This window comes from Aspergillus nidulans, chromosome V (genome assembly GCF_000011425.1).
Source record: "Aspergillus nidulans FGSC A4 chromosome V".
In the NCBI taxonomy this organism is placed as follows: domain Eukaryota; kingdom Fungi; phylum Ascomycota; class Eurotiomycetes; order Eurotiales; family Aspergillaceae; genus Aspergillus; species Aspergillus nidulans.
The window spans coordinates 110,737-129,950 of NC_066261.1; the positions used below are offsets into that span (position 1 = coordinate 110,737).

At 47.8% G+C, this 19,214-nt stretch overlaps 7 protein-coding genes across 7 annotated transcripts, besides 1 other annotated feature; 3 read left to right on the forward strand and 4 right to left on the reverse strand.

Annotated features, from left to right (window-relative positions):
- Window positions 1–19,214: part of a sequence feature (contig 1.150 1..109819(1)) that runs on past both edges of the window.
- On the forward strand, window positions 764–2,057 carry ANIA_08319 (uncharacterized protein; the record flags this gene model as incomplete). Its single annotated transcript, XM_676496.1, has 4 exons — window positions 764–1,001; window positions 1,079–1,383; window positions 1,582–1,800; window positions 1,881–2,057. The coding sequence occupies 4 exons, from the start codon at window positions 764–766 to the stop codon at window positions 2,055–2,057; spliced, it is 939 nt and encodes a 312-aa protein (XP_681588.1).
- ANIA_08320 (uncharacterized protein) lies at window positions 2,379–2,831 on the reverse strand (the record flags this gene model as incomplete). The annotated part of the gene is made up of 2 exons (XM_676497.1): window positions 2,379–2,741; window positions 2,826–2,831. 2 exons carry the CDS (start codon window positions 2,829–2,831, stop codon window positions 2,379–2,381), a joined length of 369 nt encoding a protein of 122 aa, XP_681589.1.
- On the forward strand, window positions 3,855–4,824 carry ANIA_08321 (uncharacterized protein; the record flags this gene model as incomplete). Its single annotated transcript, XM_676498.1, has 4 exons — window positions 3,855–3,859; window positions 4,150–4,311; window positions 4,447–4,580; window positions 4,664–4,824. 4 exons carry the CDS (start codon window positions 3,855–3,857, stop codon window positions 4,822–4,824), a joined length of 462 nt encoding a protein of 153 aa, XP_681590.1.
- On the reverse strand, window positions 5,150–8,701 carry ANIA_08322 (uncharacterized protein; the record flags this gene model as incomplete). Its single annotated transcript, XM_676499.1, has 5 exons — window positions 5,150–5,170; window positions 5,241–6,997; window positions 7,061–7,214; window positions 7,422–8,434; window positions 8,494–8,701. 5 exons carry the CDS (start codon window positions 8,699–8,701, stop codon window positions 5,150–5,152), a joined length of 3,153 nt encoding a protein of 1,050 aa, XP_681591.1.
- ANIA_08323 (5'-methylthioadenosine/S-adenosylhomocysteine nucleosidase family protein) lies at window positions 11,332–12,827 on the reverse strand (the record flags this gene model as incomplete). The annotated part of the gene is made up of 1 exon (XM_676500.2): window positions 11,332–12,827. The coding sequence occupies one exon, from the start codon at window positions 12,825–12,827 to the stop codon at window positions 11,688–11,690; it is 1,140 nt and encodes a 379-aa protein (XP_681592.1). The 3' UTR covers window positions 11,332–11,687.
- Window positions 15,123–17,057, forward strand: ANIA_08324 (uncharacterized protein; the record flags this gene model as incomplete). The annotated part of the gene is made up of 7 exons (XM_676501.1): window positions 15,123–15,167; window positions 15,323–15,365; window positions 15,412–15,415; window positions 15,463–15,573; window positions 15,743–15,768; window positions 16,053–16,321; window positions 16,707–17,057. The coding sequence occupies 7 exons, from the start codon at window positions 15,123–15,125 to the stop codon at window positions 17,055–17,057; spliced, it is 849 nt and encodes a 282-aa protein (XP_681593.1).
- On the reverse strand, window positions 17,442–18,841 carry ANIA_08325 (uncharacterized protein; the record flags this gene model as incomplete). Its single annotated transcript, XM_676502.1, has 4 exons — window positions 17,442–17,594; window positions 17,636–17,723; window positions 17,852–17,966; window positions 18,391–18,841. The coding sequence occupies 4 exons, from the start codon at window positions 18,839–18,841 to the stop codon at window positions 17,442–17,444; spliced, it is 807 nt and encodes a 268-aa protein (XP_681594.1).

The following is a 19,214-nucleotide window of genomic DNA, read 5'->3' on the forward strand; positions in this document are numbered from 1 at the left end:
CTTCCTTGGCGGTGTAAGCAATACAGGTGCGTTCTCATGGAAGACAAGCAAAACATTGACATATCGCCATAACAAATACTACTACTGGGCCCACTGAGGTGCCGAGTGTGTCGTTTCATAGCCCTATTGACGAGGAATTAGTCATAAGGTAACAAAAAGGTCGCTTAAGCCATGTATCAGTTATACTCTGGCGCAGTGGCGCAGCGTACTCCACCTAGGGGTGGCTTTTCACAGAGGGACAGCGGAGTCTCTGTAGGGCTAAGCGACGGCATCTATTGACTTCCAGAAAGCTGAATGAGTGACCACTGGTTAGTTCCTCGAACAGCCGGCTGGCCAAGTGGGCCTCTATAGGAAAACACCACTGTGTGGTCCGCCCAGTTCTGGGCATCTGGCGGCTGTTCCCAATATGGGGATCCGACTGGCGGATATTCCCTTTTAAGCAGTGTTTAATATCTTGGTCAGTGAGTAGGTTGAAGTGGATCCACAAGTCCACAATGCAGTAACTCGAGATACGTGACTTAGCTGTATTCAAGTTCCTTTGCTGGGTGCTGTGTTCTATACGAAACAAAGGGGCACATCGTTTACCTCCTGACCCTTCACCTGATGTACATAGTGATATTGTCGTGGGCAGCTATAAAAGGAGCTATGCTCTATGAACGAGATCCAATGTGTCTGAACTATCGCTCCTTCGTTCTTTGCAGCAAGCGCTGATCTGGAATCAGTAGTCATTCTCTTACTTTCCTTTTGTTTTGTTCCTCTCACTATGCGTCTCTCTCTGATAGTTCTTTTGGCTGGTACCAGTCTTGTAACTGCCTGGACCGAGCTCCATCATGAGCCTTTCATGAACAAGAACATCGACGCCATTGTCGTTCCAGGCACCTACACCTCGCACATGCACACCTTCTTCGGAAGCGACGCCATCACTAACGTGCTACCTACGTCCACTGAGCTTCAACAGGGCTGCTACAGCGGCGACAACCCAAACGACCTGTCGGTCTATTGTACGTATGACGCCAAATAGACCTATCAGCTACCTAAATCAAGTGCTGCATTGACCTGACATATTATCTTAATCCAGGGATCCCCACACTGTACTATGTCGCCGACTCTACCTTCGTCGAAGTTCCCATCTTCCGCTTCAGCACCTACTACACAAACAGCTACTCCACCCTTGCAATCTCTCAAGACTTGGCCCTCATCTCCGGCAACGCCTCTGCAAAAACCCAGTCTGAAGCGTACCGCCCCTCTAACGACCTCGAATGGTTCTGCGAGGGCTCTGACGAACACGAAAGCGATATTGCCAAGATGCCCACAAGCACCTGCACCCAACACCTTAGGTCAACCTCCGTTTCCCCAACTGCGTCAACCCTGATATCTCGCTGGGTATGATTTTGCAGACGAAGCAACGCCTGTCCCACCGGAATGCAGCAGATACCACAGCTGCGCTACCGCGTTCTCTACGATACAAATTCTGTTGTCCCGGAGCGGTGGAGCGCCGCGCCGCCCTTCCAGCTCTCGTGCAGCGATACACCGGGAGACGGTTACTGCTTCCATGGTGAATTCATGAATGGGTGATACAAGGATGCGGCAGAGAATATGCTTGTTGCCGGCAGGGGTGGGTACGATGATGAGCAATTTATTGCTGGCGCGCATGGGGATGTGGCTGTGAAGACTTCTTGCACGCCGACTGACGCAGACCCTGTGAATGGCACGAGCGACTACTATACTAGCCTTGAGAAGATGGAAAATAATAGCACTGACGTGTCGGGGACAACAGTTGATAGTGAGACTGGGGATGAGGTTCCGGAGACTACGTTCGCCACGCCTGCACCAAATGAGAGCGCGAGTGCGACCGTATCAGGATCTGGCGTTTTATCTAGGACAGTCTGACCAGCTCGACGTGGTCTTCTGCCAGCCGACCCACCAGCAGTGTAAACGGCACTTCTGGTGACCGTAAGAGGGGCAAGAAGCGCCTGAGTTCTGAGAGAGGCATAGGCCGCAAGTCTAAGCGGGCAGCTGCGAAGGGAGCTCATGACACTGTTGCCCAGTATGCGTAAGCTCTCCATTCTGGAGAATTAGGGCACATGGTTTTGACAGTGTATAGCGTATAGCCAGTATGTGGTATAGCTTTCTGTGCGCACATTGCCGCCCAGGCGCCGTTAGGGCACTTTTCCTCTGAGGCATGATTTTTGAGATAGCCATAATTGAAGTTTAGCTCTACAGGAGAACTATTGATTTTGCACAAACTAATCTCAACGGCGCAATAATGCAGCCTTGTGCAGAGTAGGTACAAAATGTTAGCAGGACAGCCTAAGCGTATCGCAGATGGCACCAACTCGTGCTGCGTTAAATATACAAGTCACATATACAAGCCAAATTTAGGACGTAAACCCCAACCACTCCATATCACGCTCCTCCTGGGTCGGGACTGAGCGACCAATCCCCTCCGCCCAAATTTCCTTCAACTTCCTCCCAAAAAAATACGTCACCCTAGTGTCCTCAGGCTCTTCAACCATAACCTGTTTAGGCGCGTTCCCATAGCTCAACACGACAGCCCAAGCCGCGAGTGTGGTGTTGAAGGCTGTCGAGCCTATAATAGTATCTTCAGATCCCAGATATAGCTGTACTTTTAGATACGTTCCTGTATATCCTTGGTACATGTTCCGAATGTTGCCAGAAGAGCCTGCAGAGTAAATTATAGCTCCTTTGAAAATGTCCGGGTAGCCGCCTGCCGTTGTATTCTGCGGGGCATTTAGATCATCTCGTCTTCTTTACTAAAACTGTCCATTGAATTGTAGAAGCCGCGTGAGAGAGAAGTAGCTTACTGCCATATTTTCGCCGGACGAAACTCCTGAAACAAAGACTCTACTCTGATTGGCCTCCTAAGTTGTGAAAGCGTATCTAACCATGTTGGCGATAGACTGGCTGGCGCCCCCACCACCATGCAGGAAAGATTTGCTAGATGTTGCATCCCATGCTCCCTGTGGAGACTAGGGGTAGATAACAACGAAGCCGTAAATTTCAGCTAGTCTTGCGTAGGGCGTGGACAAGTATTGTTGCAGGGAGGTGCCAGACGCGCCGTGGAGAGAAACAAGGACGCCAGGGGATGCGGCGAGTCTCTCTGGGACGTAAAAGTACATCCTTATGCTGGCGGGGTTGTGATCAAAGTTGGTAACCTGTGCTAATGTAGCACGCGTCGCAAGAGGCGCTGCTTGGGAGAGTGCATGAAGAAAAACAGCGAACAGCAGGCTAAGTAGTGTTACCATTCCGGCTGAGTTGTCTAGAATGAGAAAAGAATGTTCATAGCGTGAACCCACAGGTCCCTTAGAGGGTCACCTGCTTTTATATCCTGTTCTTCAGAAATGTATGGGCCTGAACTAATGCGTACCTAAAGACTCTCTATCTGTCCATGGTAACCCGGGGCCCCGCAAAACGCGGGAACGGGGTTCCACCACGGCTGCCACTCAAGAATATCCGACCGTCGAAAGGAAGCTCCTGGCAGGTTTCCAGAATGTCCAGACGAAGTGTCAGCCTGTTATCGAGTTATTAACACCAGATATGGCCAATCATAGCAGAATAAATATCTACGGTGACCGGATGCTATAACTCCTCAACGCAACTTTGAAATCTGCATATATAAACTCATAAAGATATAGTTACCTTATGAATAACAGCTATACCTGGTAATTCTGCTAAAATAACGTCTTCGCTTATTAAATTCGGAGCCTTGGTCTTGCCTGAGGTTCTTAGATTCAACATCCACACCTGGCTAGCTCTGTATTAATTATGCCCTGTTTCACGAATTAAATGTTCTTAGGTACTGAGAACTTCTATTTAGCTGTAGTTCTTTAAAAATGAAGTACGTAAGAATACGATTCTGTTCGATTTACCAGTTTTAATCTAGTTTTGACAATAAAATCCAGCTGAAGATTATATTGATATAGGGTCACTTTTATCTTAGATTTATACATATTACACATAGGTAACATTTAGATTCAAATATATTTTGAGTATCTGCTGTGACTAGACTTGTTAAACTATGGGTTGGGTCGGTTTTCGGCATACCCTGATCCGCCCGGCGGGGTTTGGAGCGGATCAGTAGATAACCCATAAACCCCGCCAAGCATAAAACTAACTATATCTGGTTAGATTAGGTCAGTGGAGCTATAACCTACCCAAAAACCCTATAGCCCAGAGCATAAAAAGAGTAACTTGGTTTGATTCTACTAGCATTGAGATCTCGATCAGACTTGTTAAACCCAACCCGCGAAACCCGCGAAACCCGCCCCGACCCGCCAAGGATTGGGTTGGGTTAGACCTTCTAATAATCCCATTGGGTTTGGGATACTTTTGGCTGCGCCAAAGCCCGGCGGAGCAACCCGCCGGGTTGCCAAGACACACCTAAATAGGTATCATACTGTATTTTGATTACATTTATATACGTAGATATGGGACGTGCTCGAGCTCACAGCAGGATAAGGACAAAGCTGCAGAAGAGAATAGCAGGAGTAGAGGAAGCCATGAATACCGAAACGCGACTGCTGAGGGTGTTACTGAGGATGTGCTCAAAATCACAGCAGGTAATGAAGGGAGTGGGACAGAGGTGATAGCACTGCTTTCGCATAAACTGAGGAATCCGATCCCATATTAATGGGAGATCTAGTTAATGCCGCGCAGGAAATGAGAGAAATGAAAAGAAGTGACATCGATGCTTATGGCGCACCTTGGGGATCGTTTTCAGTAGACCCCTTTCGGTCTGCAAGCATGCTTCCGCCTCCTGATAAACTGGACGGCAAACCAAACTCTGCATTTCGCTGGGGTTGAACACCACAAGCGCAGCGGCTTGGGGCGGTAGTATTCGAGCGGTTTAGGCTCCTTGATAGAGTCTCCTGCGGAACTGTCAAATTAACAGTTCCTGGACGCCATTGAACGTAGAGTCCGCCAAAGCCATCATGAGATCATTCATTTCCATGATTGCTCATGATCACGGCGCGTAGGACCAAGACAATGCAAACTATCGACAAAAAAATCCTAAATGATAAGCCAGTCTGTATCTCCCAGCGCCTGAGAGTATTGGAGGCGGATCTGGTATGAGGATGATCTGAGCCCAGAAGTTTAATGCGGAGCTGTAAACATTTTTCCATCAGATCTAAAGCGTTCTGAGTGTTTCCTAGTTGTTTCCAAGTGTGGGCAAGATTGTGCATGCTAGTCAGAGTGTCATGATGGTCTAGGCCAAGTACTTCTTTTCGAGTTGCCAATACTTGCAATTCTAGCCCTTCGGCTTCCTTCAACCGACCTCGGTTTCGGTATGTGGTTGCGAGGTTAGCCATAATGGTCAGAGTAGAGGGATTCTTTGGCCCTAGCAATTGGTTGAAGGTTGCAAGTACATGCACCTCTAGCTCCTCGGCTTCCTCCCACCGACCTTGGTACCGGTATGTGGATGCGAGGTTAGCCATAATGGTCAGAGTAGAGAGATGCTCTGGCCCTAGCCTTTGTTTGAAGGTTGCCAATATCTGCTCCTGCAGCTCTTCGGCTTCCTTCCACTGTTCTTGGTTCCAGTATGTTGATTCGGGGTTGGCCATACTGGTTAGAGTGTCAGATTGCTCTGACCCTAGCACTTCTTTCTGTGTTGCCATTACATGTACCTGCAGCTCTTCGGCTTCCTTCAATCGACCTTGATTCAAGTATATGGATGCAAGGTTGCACATGCTAGTCAGAGTAAAGGGATGCTCTGGCCCTAGCCTTTGTTTAGAGGTTGCCAATACCTGCTCCTGCAGCTCTTCTGCTTCCTTCCACCGTCCTTGGTTCCAGTATATTGATGCGAGCTTGAACATGCTAGTTAAAGTGTCAGGGTGCTCTGCACCTAGCACTTCTTTTCGAGTTGCTATTACCTGCTCCTGCAGCTCTTCTGCTTCCTTCCACCGTCCTTGGTTCCAGTATATTGATGCGAGCTTGAACATGCTAGTTAAAGTGTCAGGGTGCTCTGCACCTAGCACTTCTTTTCGAGTTGCTATTACCTGCTCCTGCAGCTCTTCGGCTTCCTTCCACCGTCCTTGGATCTGATATATGGATGCAAGGTTGGACATGCTAGCCAAAGTTTCATGATGCTCTGACCCTAGCACTTCTTTTCGAGTTGCCATTACCTGCTCCTCCAGCTCTTCGGTTTCCTTCCACCGTCCCTGGATCTGATATATGGATGCAAGGTTGGCCATACTGGTCAGAGTGTCAGGATGCTCTGACCCTAGCACTCCTTGCTGTGTTGCCATTACTTGTACCACCAGCTCTTCGGCTTCCTGCCACCGACCTTGATTCCAGTATGTGGATGCGAGGTTGGCCATACTGTTCAGAGTAGAAGGATGGTCTGGCCCTAGCCTTTGTTTAGAGGTTGCGATTACCTGCTCCTGCAGCTCTTCGGCTTCCTTCAACCGTCCTTGGTTCCAGTATGTGGATGCGAGGTTGCCCATACTGGTCAGAGTAGAGGGATGGTCTTGCCCTAGCCTTTGTTTAGAGATTGCCATTACCTGCTCCTGCAGTTCTTCGGCTTCTTTCCACCTTCCTTGGTTCCCGTATATAGATGCAAGGTTGCCCATACCGGTCAGAGTAGAGGGATGGTCTGGCCCTAGGACTTTTTTAAAGGTGTCAAATACCTGCACCCCCAGCTCTTCGGCTTCTTTCCGCCGACCTTGACTTAAGTATATGGATGCAAGGTTGCCCATACTGGTCAGAGTAGAGGGATGGTCTGGCCCTAGGACTTTTTTAAAGGTGTCAAATACCTGCGCCCCCAGCCCTTCGGCTTCTTTCAAGCAACCTTGATTCAAGTATATGGATGCAAGGTTGGACATGCTAGTTAAAGTGTCAAGGTGCTCTGACCCTAGCACTTCTTTTCGAGTTGCCATTACCTGCTCCTGCAGCTCTTTGGCTTCCTTCCACTGTCCTTGGTTCCGGTATGTGGATGCAAGGTTGGCCATACTTGTCAGGGTATCAGGATGCCCTGGCCCTAATATTTGTTTAAAAGTTGCCATTACCTGCACCTGCAGTTCTTCGGCTTCCTTCAACCGACCCTGGTTCTGATATATGGATGCAAGGTTGGACATGCTAGTTAAAGTGTCAGGGTGCTCTGATCCTAGCACTTCTTTTCGAGTTGCCATTATCTGCGCCTGCAGCTCTTCAGCTTCATTATATCTCCCGTCGCTGTATAGGCAGTTTCCCACCCTCTGAACACAATCAGTATAATTCTTTTGCTGCTCGCGGAACTCCCGCTCTCTTAACAAGGACAGGGCGTGGGGCAAATATTCCCTCCAAAGCAGCCGGTTGTCAGGGTGATGATTTGGAAATATCTTGCTTAATCGCTATGCTGCTTTGTGGATATATGCTGAAAATTGATCCTCATTTCGCATCCAGTTTCGAGTGGCCAGATGCACCAGCCGATGAAGACTGATCAAGCCATTTCCATCGTGGAGAGTAATAAAAGAATACGCGCTCAAAAGCCCTAACGAATCCGTTATCCTCAGTCTAGATCCGGACTGTGGAAGTAAAGACTGCGGGATATTGCGTGGATCGAAACATGCCATCAGTGATAGATATTCAGCGGCCAGTGGGTCCTGCTTCTGCACCTGATAGAAGGAGATAATCCATGTCTTGGCGACAGGGTTCTGTGAATCCTTATACTGATGGTTATCACCAAAATCCTTGCTGAGGAGTTCCACGACGTCTGCCTCCTGTTGCTCTAGAAGCTTTAAGTAATCAGATACTGCAATGCCTTTCTTGTTGATATATGCAGCAGCTTGACTGATAGCCAGTGGTAGGAAGGTAAGCTGGCTAAGCAGGGCAGATGTCACATGAGAATCACAACACAGGCCCTTGTAAAGAGACTTTTCCAGAAATTCCATGCCAGTCTTTTCGTCCAGTTCCCGAACATGTACTATATCAGAGGATGCCAAATCCACAGCTAACTCTCTGCTGCGGGTGGTAAAGATGACATGACCCTGGTTGTTGAAAGGCAGGAAGTCCCTTAATGGTGGAGTGTTGTTACTACCTTTAGTCCACATATCTGCATCATCTGCACTGTCGTAAATCAAGAGCCACATCTTGTCAGTTTGGCTCAAGTACGTTTTGAGATGCTCTATTGCCTCTGTTGGCTTCACATCCTGTAACCCCACTATCCGAGTTATCTCCAAACAGGCCTGCTCAATAGCTCCGTAGCTGGTGCATGGGACCCAGAAGACCGAGCAGTCAGGCTTGTTGTCTCGTGTGCGATATGCGAGCTCCAGAGCTACCTGAGTCTTTCCCACTCCTCCTAATCCAAAAATAGCGACCGTTTTTGGTCCGTCAGACTTCGAAATCAAATCTTCTAATTCACGGATTTCTTCCTGGCGGCCCACGAAACGACGATTTTTTCCAAAGGGAACCATAAAATGACGACTTCTGTCCGTATCTATAATCAATAGTAAGACATGTGACATCACAAAACCTCCTACCAAGCATTTCACTGACCTTTGTGATTCGCGGCATATGCTCTAGACGGGTCGTCTCTTTGGTTGCTTCCAAGGTTAAATGTGTTGTAGTTGATATTCTCTATATTTCCCCAAGCAATGGGGGAGTTTCTAGGTGAAAAGATTCCTTGAGAAGACGGCATTCGGCCTGTTGGTCCATGTGCTTCGCGAGTGAAACACCTAAAGTCGCTGCGGCTACTCGGACGCATTTTGCAAAGGCAACCCAGAGTATCAGAAGAATAGAAAATTCAAGGAGATCCTGCTGTGCCAAAGTGTTGACAATAATATCTGACCATGAAGTGTAAGAAAAGCTGAAGTTACGGGAGAGCTGAGGTACGGCGAACAGTCTGCCGTACTGAGGGGTTTCGCAGCCTCACGCCTTACTCACCAACCACAGGCCTGCAGTAACCGCCCGGAGAAGGGGGTAGCGCAAGGACTGACATATATCATTTGAACGGGCCAGCCAAGAACAGACGGTTCTATAACCTTCTCAGAAGGGATGATCAGGTGGATTCAAATCCATAAGGACCTAATGAGTCAGACTGGGGCGTAGTAGAACGCGTTGTCCCTCCCGCCTGCATTTACTTCGTGGGTAGAGACAACACGTGCCGCACTGTGTGACGTGTTTGCGCTTTGACTATCCCAAGTGCTTTGTCCCATGGCGAAAGCTTCTGGGACTTGGGAGGTCCTGTACGCTTGGCCTCAATGTTTATTGGAAACGATGATACCGGACTTCATCCCCGAGAGGCCTCATAAATAACAGACTCGCTTTTCACATACTAGGTCACGTTTTTGGGGCAGGATTTTAATAGACTTGCGGAAGGGCGGCGTGCACGGCGCTGTTCTACCACGCTGCGGCTTCCACTGACGGAGCACTTGCGACTTTGATATGTGACAACAAGTACATTAGTCAGAACTCAGCTCTCCAAGGAGGGTTAACCTCTTTTTGGCTAGGTGGGAAGTTCGATAGGTACCTACGTGTAGTCGGTCCGGTTTCATTCTACGCTCCTTCCCCTGAGCACATGCAAAGTCCCACAACAAGTCTCGTGCCTGCCTATGAAGACAATCAAGTTGTCTCCAAATACTGCGAAAGACTCTCTGACTGTTGAACTACAAGCAACCCTCAAATGACGCCGAGTATAATATACAGCACTCATCTGGGAAGAAGACGAGTAAACGGGTCCTAACAGCAACACCCTCCCAGTGATTGCACTCTGCGTTCCGATTTACATACAGGACAGGGGCTTCGAGACTTGAAAATAACCAGGACCAACTGTAAAGGCATGTACTGGACTTCTGAACAGGAAGGTACGTTCCGTTCTATAGTGATACGGACTCTCGCATTTACAGTAAATCCCACGCATGGTCAAAGCACAACAAAAGCTCTTCCCGGTTCAAGTTCCTAGTTGAACAAAGCTGTAAGCAGCAGCTTCTATTTCCATGTCCAATAATAACGAAATAACTCACAGTAAGTGATGCTGCCTATGTCACGCCGAGCGACAGGTGACCGCACCGGGGAAGTTATTATTTGATTTGCAGGTAGACTGCTGTCCTCAACCCCCCTAGAGTCTTTAGCTGGCTCAGAAGATTGAGTTGAGCCTTTATTGCCTTCCGGTGTAGAGTTGGCTTGTTGTAGCATAAGTCCTATCAGTGGATATTGATACATATTGGCGCAAACAAGAAAGCCGTACCATAAGATATTTTTGCAATATCGCGACCCGCAACTGGTGTTTCATTAGGACTGTGAATCACTTGCCGAACGTCTGACGCGTTTTGGGTTTTCGCAGTATGAGTAACTTTGTCCTTTCATACAATTCAGTCTTCAGCCGCTCAGGTGGGACACGAAGCATCGGTCACCTCATAATGAGTTCTTGTGCCCCTAATAGATTGCCCGACACCTCGAAAATTAGTAAGAGTGTTGCTCATATTTACAGTGAACGTATAACAAGCAAGCCTCGCGGTAAGGAAGATATGATTAACAGAGATTACTGAATAGTTGAACAAGCAGGTGGGAAAAGAACACCATTTTGCTGTTGACTTGGAACTCGATTATCTAGCCTCGTGCCATGAATCCTTGATCTAAGGGGGCAACGTGTCCGGTAATCTTTGGTGGTTGTCTATTAAGAGCAAGGATTTTGCAATTGCGATTTAGCCGCCATTATCCGGCGGCCTGAACATATGTGTCAGCCGGAGAAAGTCCCTTACAATCCGTATCCAGCACCTCGCTCGTATAAAATGAACTATCTACAGATATCGAGAATCTTCTTTTGAGGCCTTAGAAAAATTATAAATTGCCTATACATATCGTAGCTAGGAGATCAAGACCTTCAATACAGTTATTCATTACAGATATCAAATACATGACCACATTCGACGCCAGTAACCACCTCCATAGCCCACAATATGTAAAGGAAGGCTGGCTGACGAGTATACTGCTGAGTAGACTACAGTCCACGTTAGTATGACAACCTATAATCTTCTAGAGTCTTAGTCATGCTACGAGGGAAGGGTTATTGTCTACGTTTTAGGTTTCATGGTCTTATGAATCGAATCTAATCCCATGTTCTGATAACATTTTTCATGTTTTCCTGTAGCAGCCTCACATCAGCATCAGTACAGCTGATTACCTAATAACAAAGCTGCGCCCAAAACTGGGCAATGTGCATAAGCCGTCAGATAGCTGTCCTATCAACCTCAGGGCTGCACTTGGGTATGCTAATGAGGTAAAATAACGAACTATGAGATTTCCGGGCTTTCACAAGAAGAAGAGAAGTTGAATGAAGCTGTTGAGCTTCCCACTCAGCTAGAAAGGGCTGACCCTCCTTGGAGAGCTAAGTTCTGACCAAGATGCTTGCTATCAAAATCACCTACTTATGGTGGAACGAGGCTATTTAATCATATCAAACATGGGGCGCATCTTCACGGCCTTCACACTGAATCTATTTTGATATGACTATTTTTCCTCAATACTGTATCGTCCTCCAGGTTGATGACGTTCTGTCCTGTACCCGCGTCAACACTAACGCTATATTTCGAGTAATCAACCGCTGCCATTGGAGATCCTGCCACCGTCTTTGAAACGTTGTATAGGTATGCTCTGCCGTTCCAGACTGGCTTCGAACGAGTCAAGACGATTGCGTTTTTTGGATAGTGTAAAAAGGTCCAATATCCGGCAGCGTACCCCGGATTACTTCTTTAACTGCCTCCAAGGTAATATGTGTTGTAGTTAACATTTCCTATATTCCGACCAGCAATGGGGGAATTCGTAGGAGAATATATTCCTTGGAAAGGCGACATTAGGCCTCCTGTTCCCTGTGTTTTGCGAGTGGAAGGCGTCCAGTATTCTAGAAAAGCCTTTGCCGCCGAGGCTCCAGTTGCTGCTGCATACGCTTGCCATGACTTGTTCTTGTGGCTGTCAGCATAGTCACATACACCCTTGATAATGATACAAGGAATGTTATCCCACACTCCTGCCGCCTCCATCTCAAAGCCGATAACCCCCTCTTTGCTGGCAATTTCATCGCGGTGCTGTGCAGATTTCATTACTGTGTCAGCAGAGGCAACAGTTCCAATATATAAGGAAGTTTGGATAGCACTCGAGGCCTCTCGGCATCGGATTGCTTGGCCTTTGTCGCATCCGAGGTCATCACAGTCCTTCCCTAGCGCCACCTCACAAATTTGTCCATGTAAGTCACTCTCAAAACAAGTACATTTGGCAGAAAACGCATGACCAGAATGTCTGTGAAGATAGGAGGCCTTGAAAAGAATATCATTGACTCTTGGGTGGCCCCATTTAGTCTTTGTTTCCTGGAGCACGTGAAGATATTGCTGTGTCTGGTTCTGAAGTTCCTGGCGCGCATTCTCAGCAACAAGGCCGTTTAGAAGAGCCCGAATTTCCCGGTTTGGCCTGCCCAGTGTGTCCCTGACACCAGTCTTCCGCTGAAACCCGCCAGGATATTGCCTGCCGAAGTCGTATTCAATCACAGAATCACTGATAATAACATCACCAAGGAATACCTCTTGATATTTTGGTGGTGGTGGCGCCCCTCCGCAGATACCAACCACTAAAGCAAGCTCAATGCCTGTATAGCTAACTCGTAAGCTGGAGGCAACACTTGATGCACTGCCTTTGCCCATTCCGGGCATGTAGCACAGGACCACATCATGCTTGCCAATCCTTCCATTAACGTAGGCATTCGCGTCGCCTTGCTGTTTGCCGTAGTATTTTCCCAGCCGGTCGTAATGTTCATCGAACAGGGCTTCGACCGCATCAGCCTCGAGAGGAAGGGCGCAGATAATCGCGATTGCAAAATCGTCTCGCCTTGTTGGTCGCATGTCTGCTAAGTGCAGCATAAGTTACCAGAGGGTTCAGGGCGGACCTTTAAGCAGATTTTGCTGTGCTAGTATTGATAATAATGCCCGAAGGTGGAAACGTAAGCAGAGCTGAAGTTAGGGGGCTGAAGCAGTTTTATGTTCGTAGCCTGGCGCTTGTACTCACCAACCACAGGCCTGCAATAGGCGCTCACAGAGTCGGGCTGCATACGTTACATGCCCAACGGCCCAGAGCTACGCCATATTGACCATACCTAGGCATAGTCGTGTACGTCGAAACTGGCCCAATGCCATTTCATAAGTGATATGGAAATGTCATGTTAGCTCATGGCATAGACTGTATATGCGATGTACTCGGTGGCTGTCGGGGCATACTGCTATCCGATGCCGCCAGGTTGCAACTCTTAACTTAGTTAAATGTGGTTGGTAAGCGAGCTGGGCACCCAACCATTTTTTTACATGCTGACGCGGTCATCTATCTTCCAACAGCCACCATACCCCGAATTCGCGTTAGTTCAAGCCAAAATTGTCATGAGAAGGAAGGTCGGCTCCTGCTGGCTGTACAGGTATAAAAAAAGAGAGATTATATTAATACGCAAGGCAGCACGTTGCTTTAATATACCTAAATTTATACTATATACGTAGATATCGACCAGAGGAGACCTCTTCATTAATCAATATCCAGCACCTCGCTCGTCCAATCATATGCGATCACACCGCCATAGACGGATCGCAATCAACCATATATTAACTTAATTATCTACTGATATCGAGAACATTCTTTTGAAGCCTTTGGAAGTGTATAAATTAGCTATACAGATCATAGTTATAAGATCAATACCTTCAATGCAGTCGCTCATTACAGATATCAATCACATAATCAAATCGACGCTAGCAACCACCTCAATAGCCAACAGTAGACTTGTTTAAACCACGGGTTGGGGCGGGAATTTCAGGCCTAGCTGATCCGCCCACGCGGTTTTTGGGGTGGTTTACCTGAACAGTAAACCGCCCATGGGTTTAGCAAATAATTCTAACCCAACCCAAATGACCCAGAATAACCCAGCTATGCATGTCATTACTTTAGTAAGAAGTGATTTACATAGTTAATAAAATACTGTATTTAAATACTGTATTATAACTATCTAAGTAAGCAAATATAATCTAAATACAGTAATATACCTATTCAGATATCTTGGCAACCCAGCGGGTTGCTCCGCCGGGCTTTGGGGCAGCCAAAAATATCCAAAACCCAATGGATAATTAGAAGGTCTAACCCAACCCGTTTCTTGGCGGGTCGGGGCGGGTCGGGGCGGGTTTCGTGGGGGGTTTAACAAGTCTAAGCCAGGCAAGCACTTTTTACCTATGTATACTAGCAGATATTGATAAGCTCTAAAGCAAGCTTCTTTACTCAGAGACTTTCTTAAACAGCACTTAAAAAGTCTACTATCACTGTCTCATAATGCCCTAGACCAGCTAATTAAAAGCTGTCAAATATAGTATAAAATAGACTTGTTAAACCCAACCCACGAAACCCGCCCCAACCCGCCCCGACCCGCCAAGAAACGGGTTGGGTTAGACCTTCTAATTATCCATTGGGTTTTGGATATTTTTGGCTGCCCCAAAGCCCGGCGGAGCAACCCGCTGGGTTGCCAAGATATCTGAATAGGTATATTACTGTATTTAGATTATATTTGCTTACTTAGATAGTTATAATACAGTATTTAAATACAGTATTTTATTAACTATGTAGATCACTGCTTATTAGAGTAATGATATGCATAACTGGGTTATTTTGGGTTATTTAGGTTGGGTTAGAATTATTTGCTAAACCCATGGGCGGTTTACTGTGAAGGTAACCCACCCCAAAACCCGCGTGGGCGGATCAGCTAGGCCTGAAAACCCGCCCCAACCCGTGGTTTAACAAGTCTAGTATAAAAGGGCATACTATTAGAGCAAGAGAATAGGGCGCTACGTGCTGAAAATGCCATACAAAGGCAAAAGCAAGCTCGTACGCATAGATGGATAGCTCATAATAATAGTCTGTCTGTACAAGAGGCTAAGGAGCTCGAGGAAGCTCGTAATACATTTTTTCAGGCAATACCTGGTCCATGCGGGCCACCAGCAGAAGGTGCACAAGCACCAAAGATACAGGCATTACCTACATGTAGTGCTTGTAGTAGAGTTGGGCATAGAAGAAATGCTTGTCCAGATAAATAATAATTATATAAAGGTGTTGTGGTTGATTTAAAAGGTCAAAGTATAGAAAATCTGTATGCAGGTGCGCAGCTCGCTTACATGCGCAGCTCGCTTACCAACCACGTTATGATTGCTGAGGTTGACGTAAGTGCATCATTGGGATCTGAGACGTCGCTTCAGGGTTTTGCAGAAGCTATGAGGAAGAATCTGGGTGTTATTGCATTTCTGAGCGATGATATACATTAGTCGCACCCGCCTATTGGTATTTATTGAGAATAATTATCGGTATATTCTTATAGTTTGAGAGATACGGTTCCCAACTACTCCTACGAGCCTTTGAAGGTTTGCACTTAATTGAGACGACTAGTTTTATTTTGTCAGACTATAGGTAGGTGAGTATGACACGTTCTCTGACTGGGTGAATCTATCGTCGTTGCAGGAAGGAGGGAGAATGTTCCGGCCCGGCTCTGACGGGTACTAATTATAGAGAAAGCAGTTTCTTCAAGAACTACGAAGAATATAAGCATACTCTAGTAATATCTACTAACAGGTATGTCTGAACACGCCGGGAGAGCTCAACACACGGAGGGCAGGTCGAGCTCAGTCATGTCGTATTGATTCATGAACCGCTGCACTAGGGGCCCTTTCTGGTGGTATCTGTAGCACAGTACTGCAACTTATCCTTCAATAAGCACACAGATATGCAGCTTAGAATATAGTAAGGTCGATCCCCAGACAGAGTTCGGTGAGGCCGAGGCTATAAATGACAAACCCCCATCTTCGACTGCACATCGAGCCCGTGCATTTCGCCACCATCGCTTGCCCCAATTCAGATGAGCCTGCAGACTTGATCAGCTTCAGCTCCAGCGGACTTTATGCCTGCCAAGGTATTGAAAATTGTAATCCGCAGGATAAACAAATGCCATCAGATTACCTGGTAACGACACTTTTTAGACTTTTAGCTTGGCGAGCGGCGGTGACCTCCACTCCCCTGCGAGTTTAGCTTCTATATTTGCTGACCTGATATAGCTACAGGCACCCTAGGCTTGCCAGGGAATGATTGCCTTCCTCGTCTCCCCTTCCCCTCCATTACAGATCGCTTACCAACGATGGCCACCCTCCCCTTCGCCGTCGCTGCGCTCGCAGGCAAAGTCTACGTGATCACCGGTGGCAATACCGGGGTGGGCTTCCACACCGTCGAAGAGCTCACCAAACAAGGTGCCCACGTGTACATGGGCGCCCGATCGCCCAGTAAGGCCGAAGCCACCATGGAAAAGATTCGAGCGGATACCCCCACGGTGACGTCCACTTCATCCACATGGATCTGATGGACCGGCAGTCTGTCATCGCCGCCGCGAAGCAGTCCAAGGAGAAGGAATCATAACTGCAAAGCCCCGTTAATAACGCAGGTATTATGGCGACACCCTTTGCATTCAGCTGTGACGGGTTCGAAGCTCAGTGGTAGACAAATTACCTTAGCCACTGGGTTCTGACCTGGCATCTGCTTGACATTCTGACGAAGACGCTGCAGGAAGAGGGTCTCGCATTGTTCATGATACAAGCGACGGACGCGGATTTGCCCGAAAAGATGGGATCGACGTCAAGGACATGAACCAGGAGAAAGGAGTGCCGTGGTCTCGCTATGGGCAGAGCAAAGTGGGAAACATCCTGCACGCAAAATAGCTCAATAAACTCTACGGGCCCGATGGTACTGAGACAGCGAAGAGGGGCATTCGAACTTCCGTGGTCCACCCGGGAAATCTCGATACTAACATTAGCAAACAGACTGCTTTCCCGAAGTTTGCCAACACTGTGTTGAAGGCCCTTCGCGCGTACTCGCACGCGAGGGAAGGAGCCTACAACCCAGTCTTTGCTGTTGCGTCGCCAGACTTCAAGGCAGCTGATAGCGGGGAGTACCCTGTGCTCGGACAGAGGATGAAGCAGCCCAGGAAGGCTGCGCAGGATTTGGAGCCAACAGCGCGGCTCTGGAAATGGACGGAAGAAGAGATGCGAACAAGAATATTGCCGTACTGAGAACTGAGAAGTGGTGACATCTGGGCATGTGCTTGAGGTAACGGCTTTCTTTCATCTAATTTAGGGCAGTTGACTGCCATATATACTTTGTTATTGACTGTTGCAAGTTGCGGCTGAAACCCTATTCTTTCAGATTAGCTCAACCTACATCACACGTGAATGCCCTAGATCCACTGTTAGACCCATTTACAATACAATAACAAGTCTTAATATATGACGGAGTTTTCTGTAAGTAATCTCCTGTGCTTCTGATCCAATCATCCTGCACTTCTCATGCCTGGCTCTCGCTCGGGCTATCCTATGTCAATCTCGCAGTTTTCCGTACACAACACACATTTCCATTTCTGGATCTCTATCAGATTTAACATGAATTCGCTTTCTTTTTCATACCACAAGTTGTCCAAGTAACCGAACGCTGACGGGCTCCTCGCAGGATGTGTCAACCGCAACCATCGGCGCTTGAGTGGGCTGAACGCGCCCGTTTTTTGGCCGCCGAAGGATACATGACTCGGGGAACTGAAACTCATATGAGAACCTCTAATTTGAGGAGTCTTGTGCAATTATTTGTCTACACAAACCAGGATCTCGTTTCCGTAGAAGCATGGGTGTAGATTGAAACACTTCTTGTAGGAATCGTGTGGAGTGGAAATGGGGAATGAACTAAGACTAGAGAATCAGGTTGATCGAGGGTTAGCTTTTAAGTATATATCCTTCCCGACGAAATCAGCGATATTCTGTATCAAATGTGGATGAACAAGTAGCCGTTTGTTCCCCGGCACAACTGGTGGCGTTACCCTCGAGAAAGGACTTCTTCCGGCGTTACTGCTAAGGAAAATCTTGCAGGGAATGTAGACAACAGGGACGGACAAATTTTCAACGCTAAGGGAGCAATGCATTCAGGCATCGGATCTATCGTCAGAAGTATGTGCACATCCATATTGAAGGATAAGCGAGACGTTAGACCCATCAGCAACTTCCAGCCGGAATTTGGATGGCGTTTAGCTATCTGTTGTTCTTGGACCACAGGAAAAATAAACGAAATCCCTGCGCTCATTGAAGCGAAGGAATATGAGGCAGTCATGGAGACTGCTAAGATGCTGAAGAAGTGGATTAGGTGCAGGAGCAGTATTAGGGGTACTGATAATCCATAATTGGTAGTTGGAGAAACAGGCATCATTCGGATTTTAACACGAATTATCCACCTCTACCTTAACACTTCCCTCTAGAGTACGGTGACCATCCATACGGTCTTACCGCTAGCAACCACACCCACAGGCCGGACATCCTCCCCTCCCACACGCATACGTTGTAATCCCGCAGTCCTGCCACTTACTACACTTAATCCAGGCGCCCAAACCGGCCTTCTTAGCTGTCCAGCACCACTCTCCCTTGTTAATATTCCCGCAGGCCTTCCAGCAATACCCCCCAGAGCACCCGTACGGGGCGTCTTTGTAGCACGCTCGTTCCTCAAAAACGCCGAGGCTGTCTGAGCGAGGCTCTACGGGGCTGGTGCCTGTGTCTACCGCGCTGTTGTAGAATGAGGCATCGACCGCGTCGAGCGGCGCCAGCGACGCACCCTTGACGTGTCGGTTCCGGCCGAGCGGGTGGTCCAGGCATTTGCGGACGTCGCTGAGGGCAACGCCCGCGGGGAGGTCGACAGGGTCGATGGTCATGACATCGAGATTGCCGCATTCGACGACGGGGTCGCCTTCTGCGGCTCGCGGGGTGAGCGTCAGCGCGGAGGAGAAGGCGAGCATGCTGATAATGGTGACGGAGCGCTTCATCGTAGACGCAGTAGCTAGAGACCATGAGAGGTAAGTATGCTTATCAAAGTATGGATAAGCAGGAAAGAGACAAGGAGGCATACCAATTGTAGATAATTGTGTGCGTCCCCGGGCAAGTGGGAGGACTGGATATCAGACTCTGTTGTTGTGAGAAATATATATCTTCCTGGTGAACTTTGGATGGATGGGAATAGTCTCGCCTTTATATCTCATCTCTAAAGAAAGTAGCGTCCATATCCATGGGATGACACTACCATCTAGACACCAAGGGTCTTCGGACACCAAGGGCTCCCGCCTTCCGCTGAACTGACCACAAGATGTGGTCTCTCCCAAGGAGCAAGGTTTTGGTGAGGAATACCGCTGGCGAAGTCGG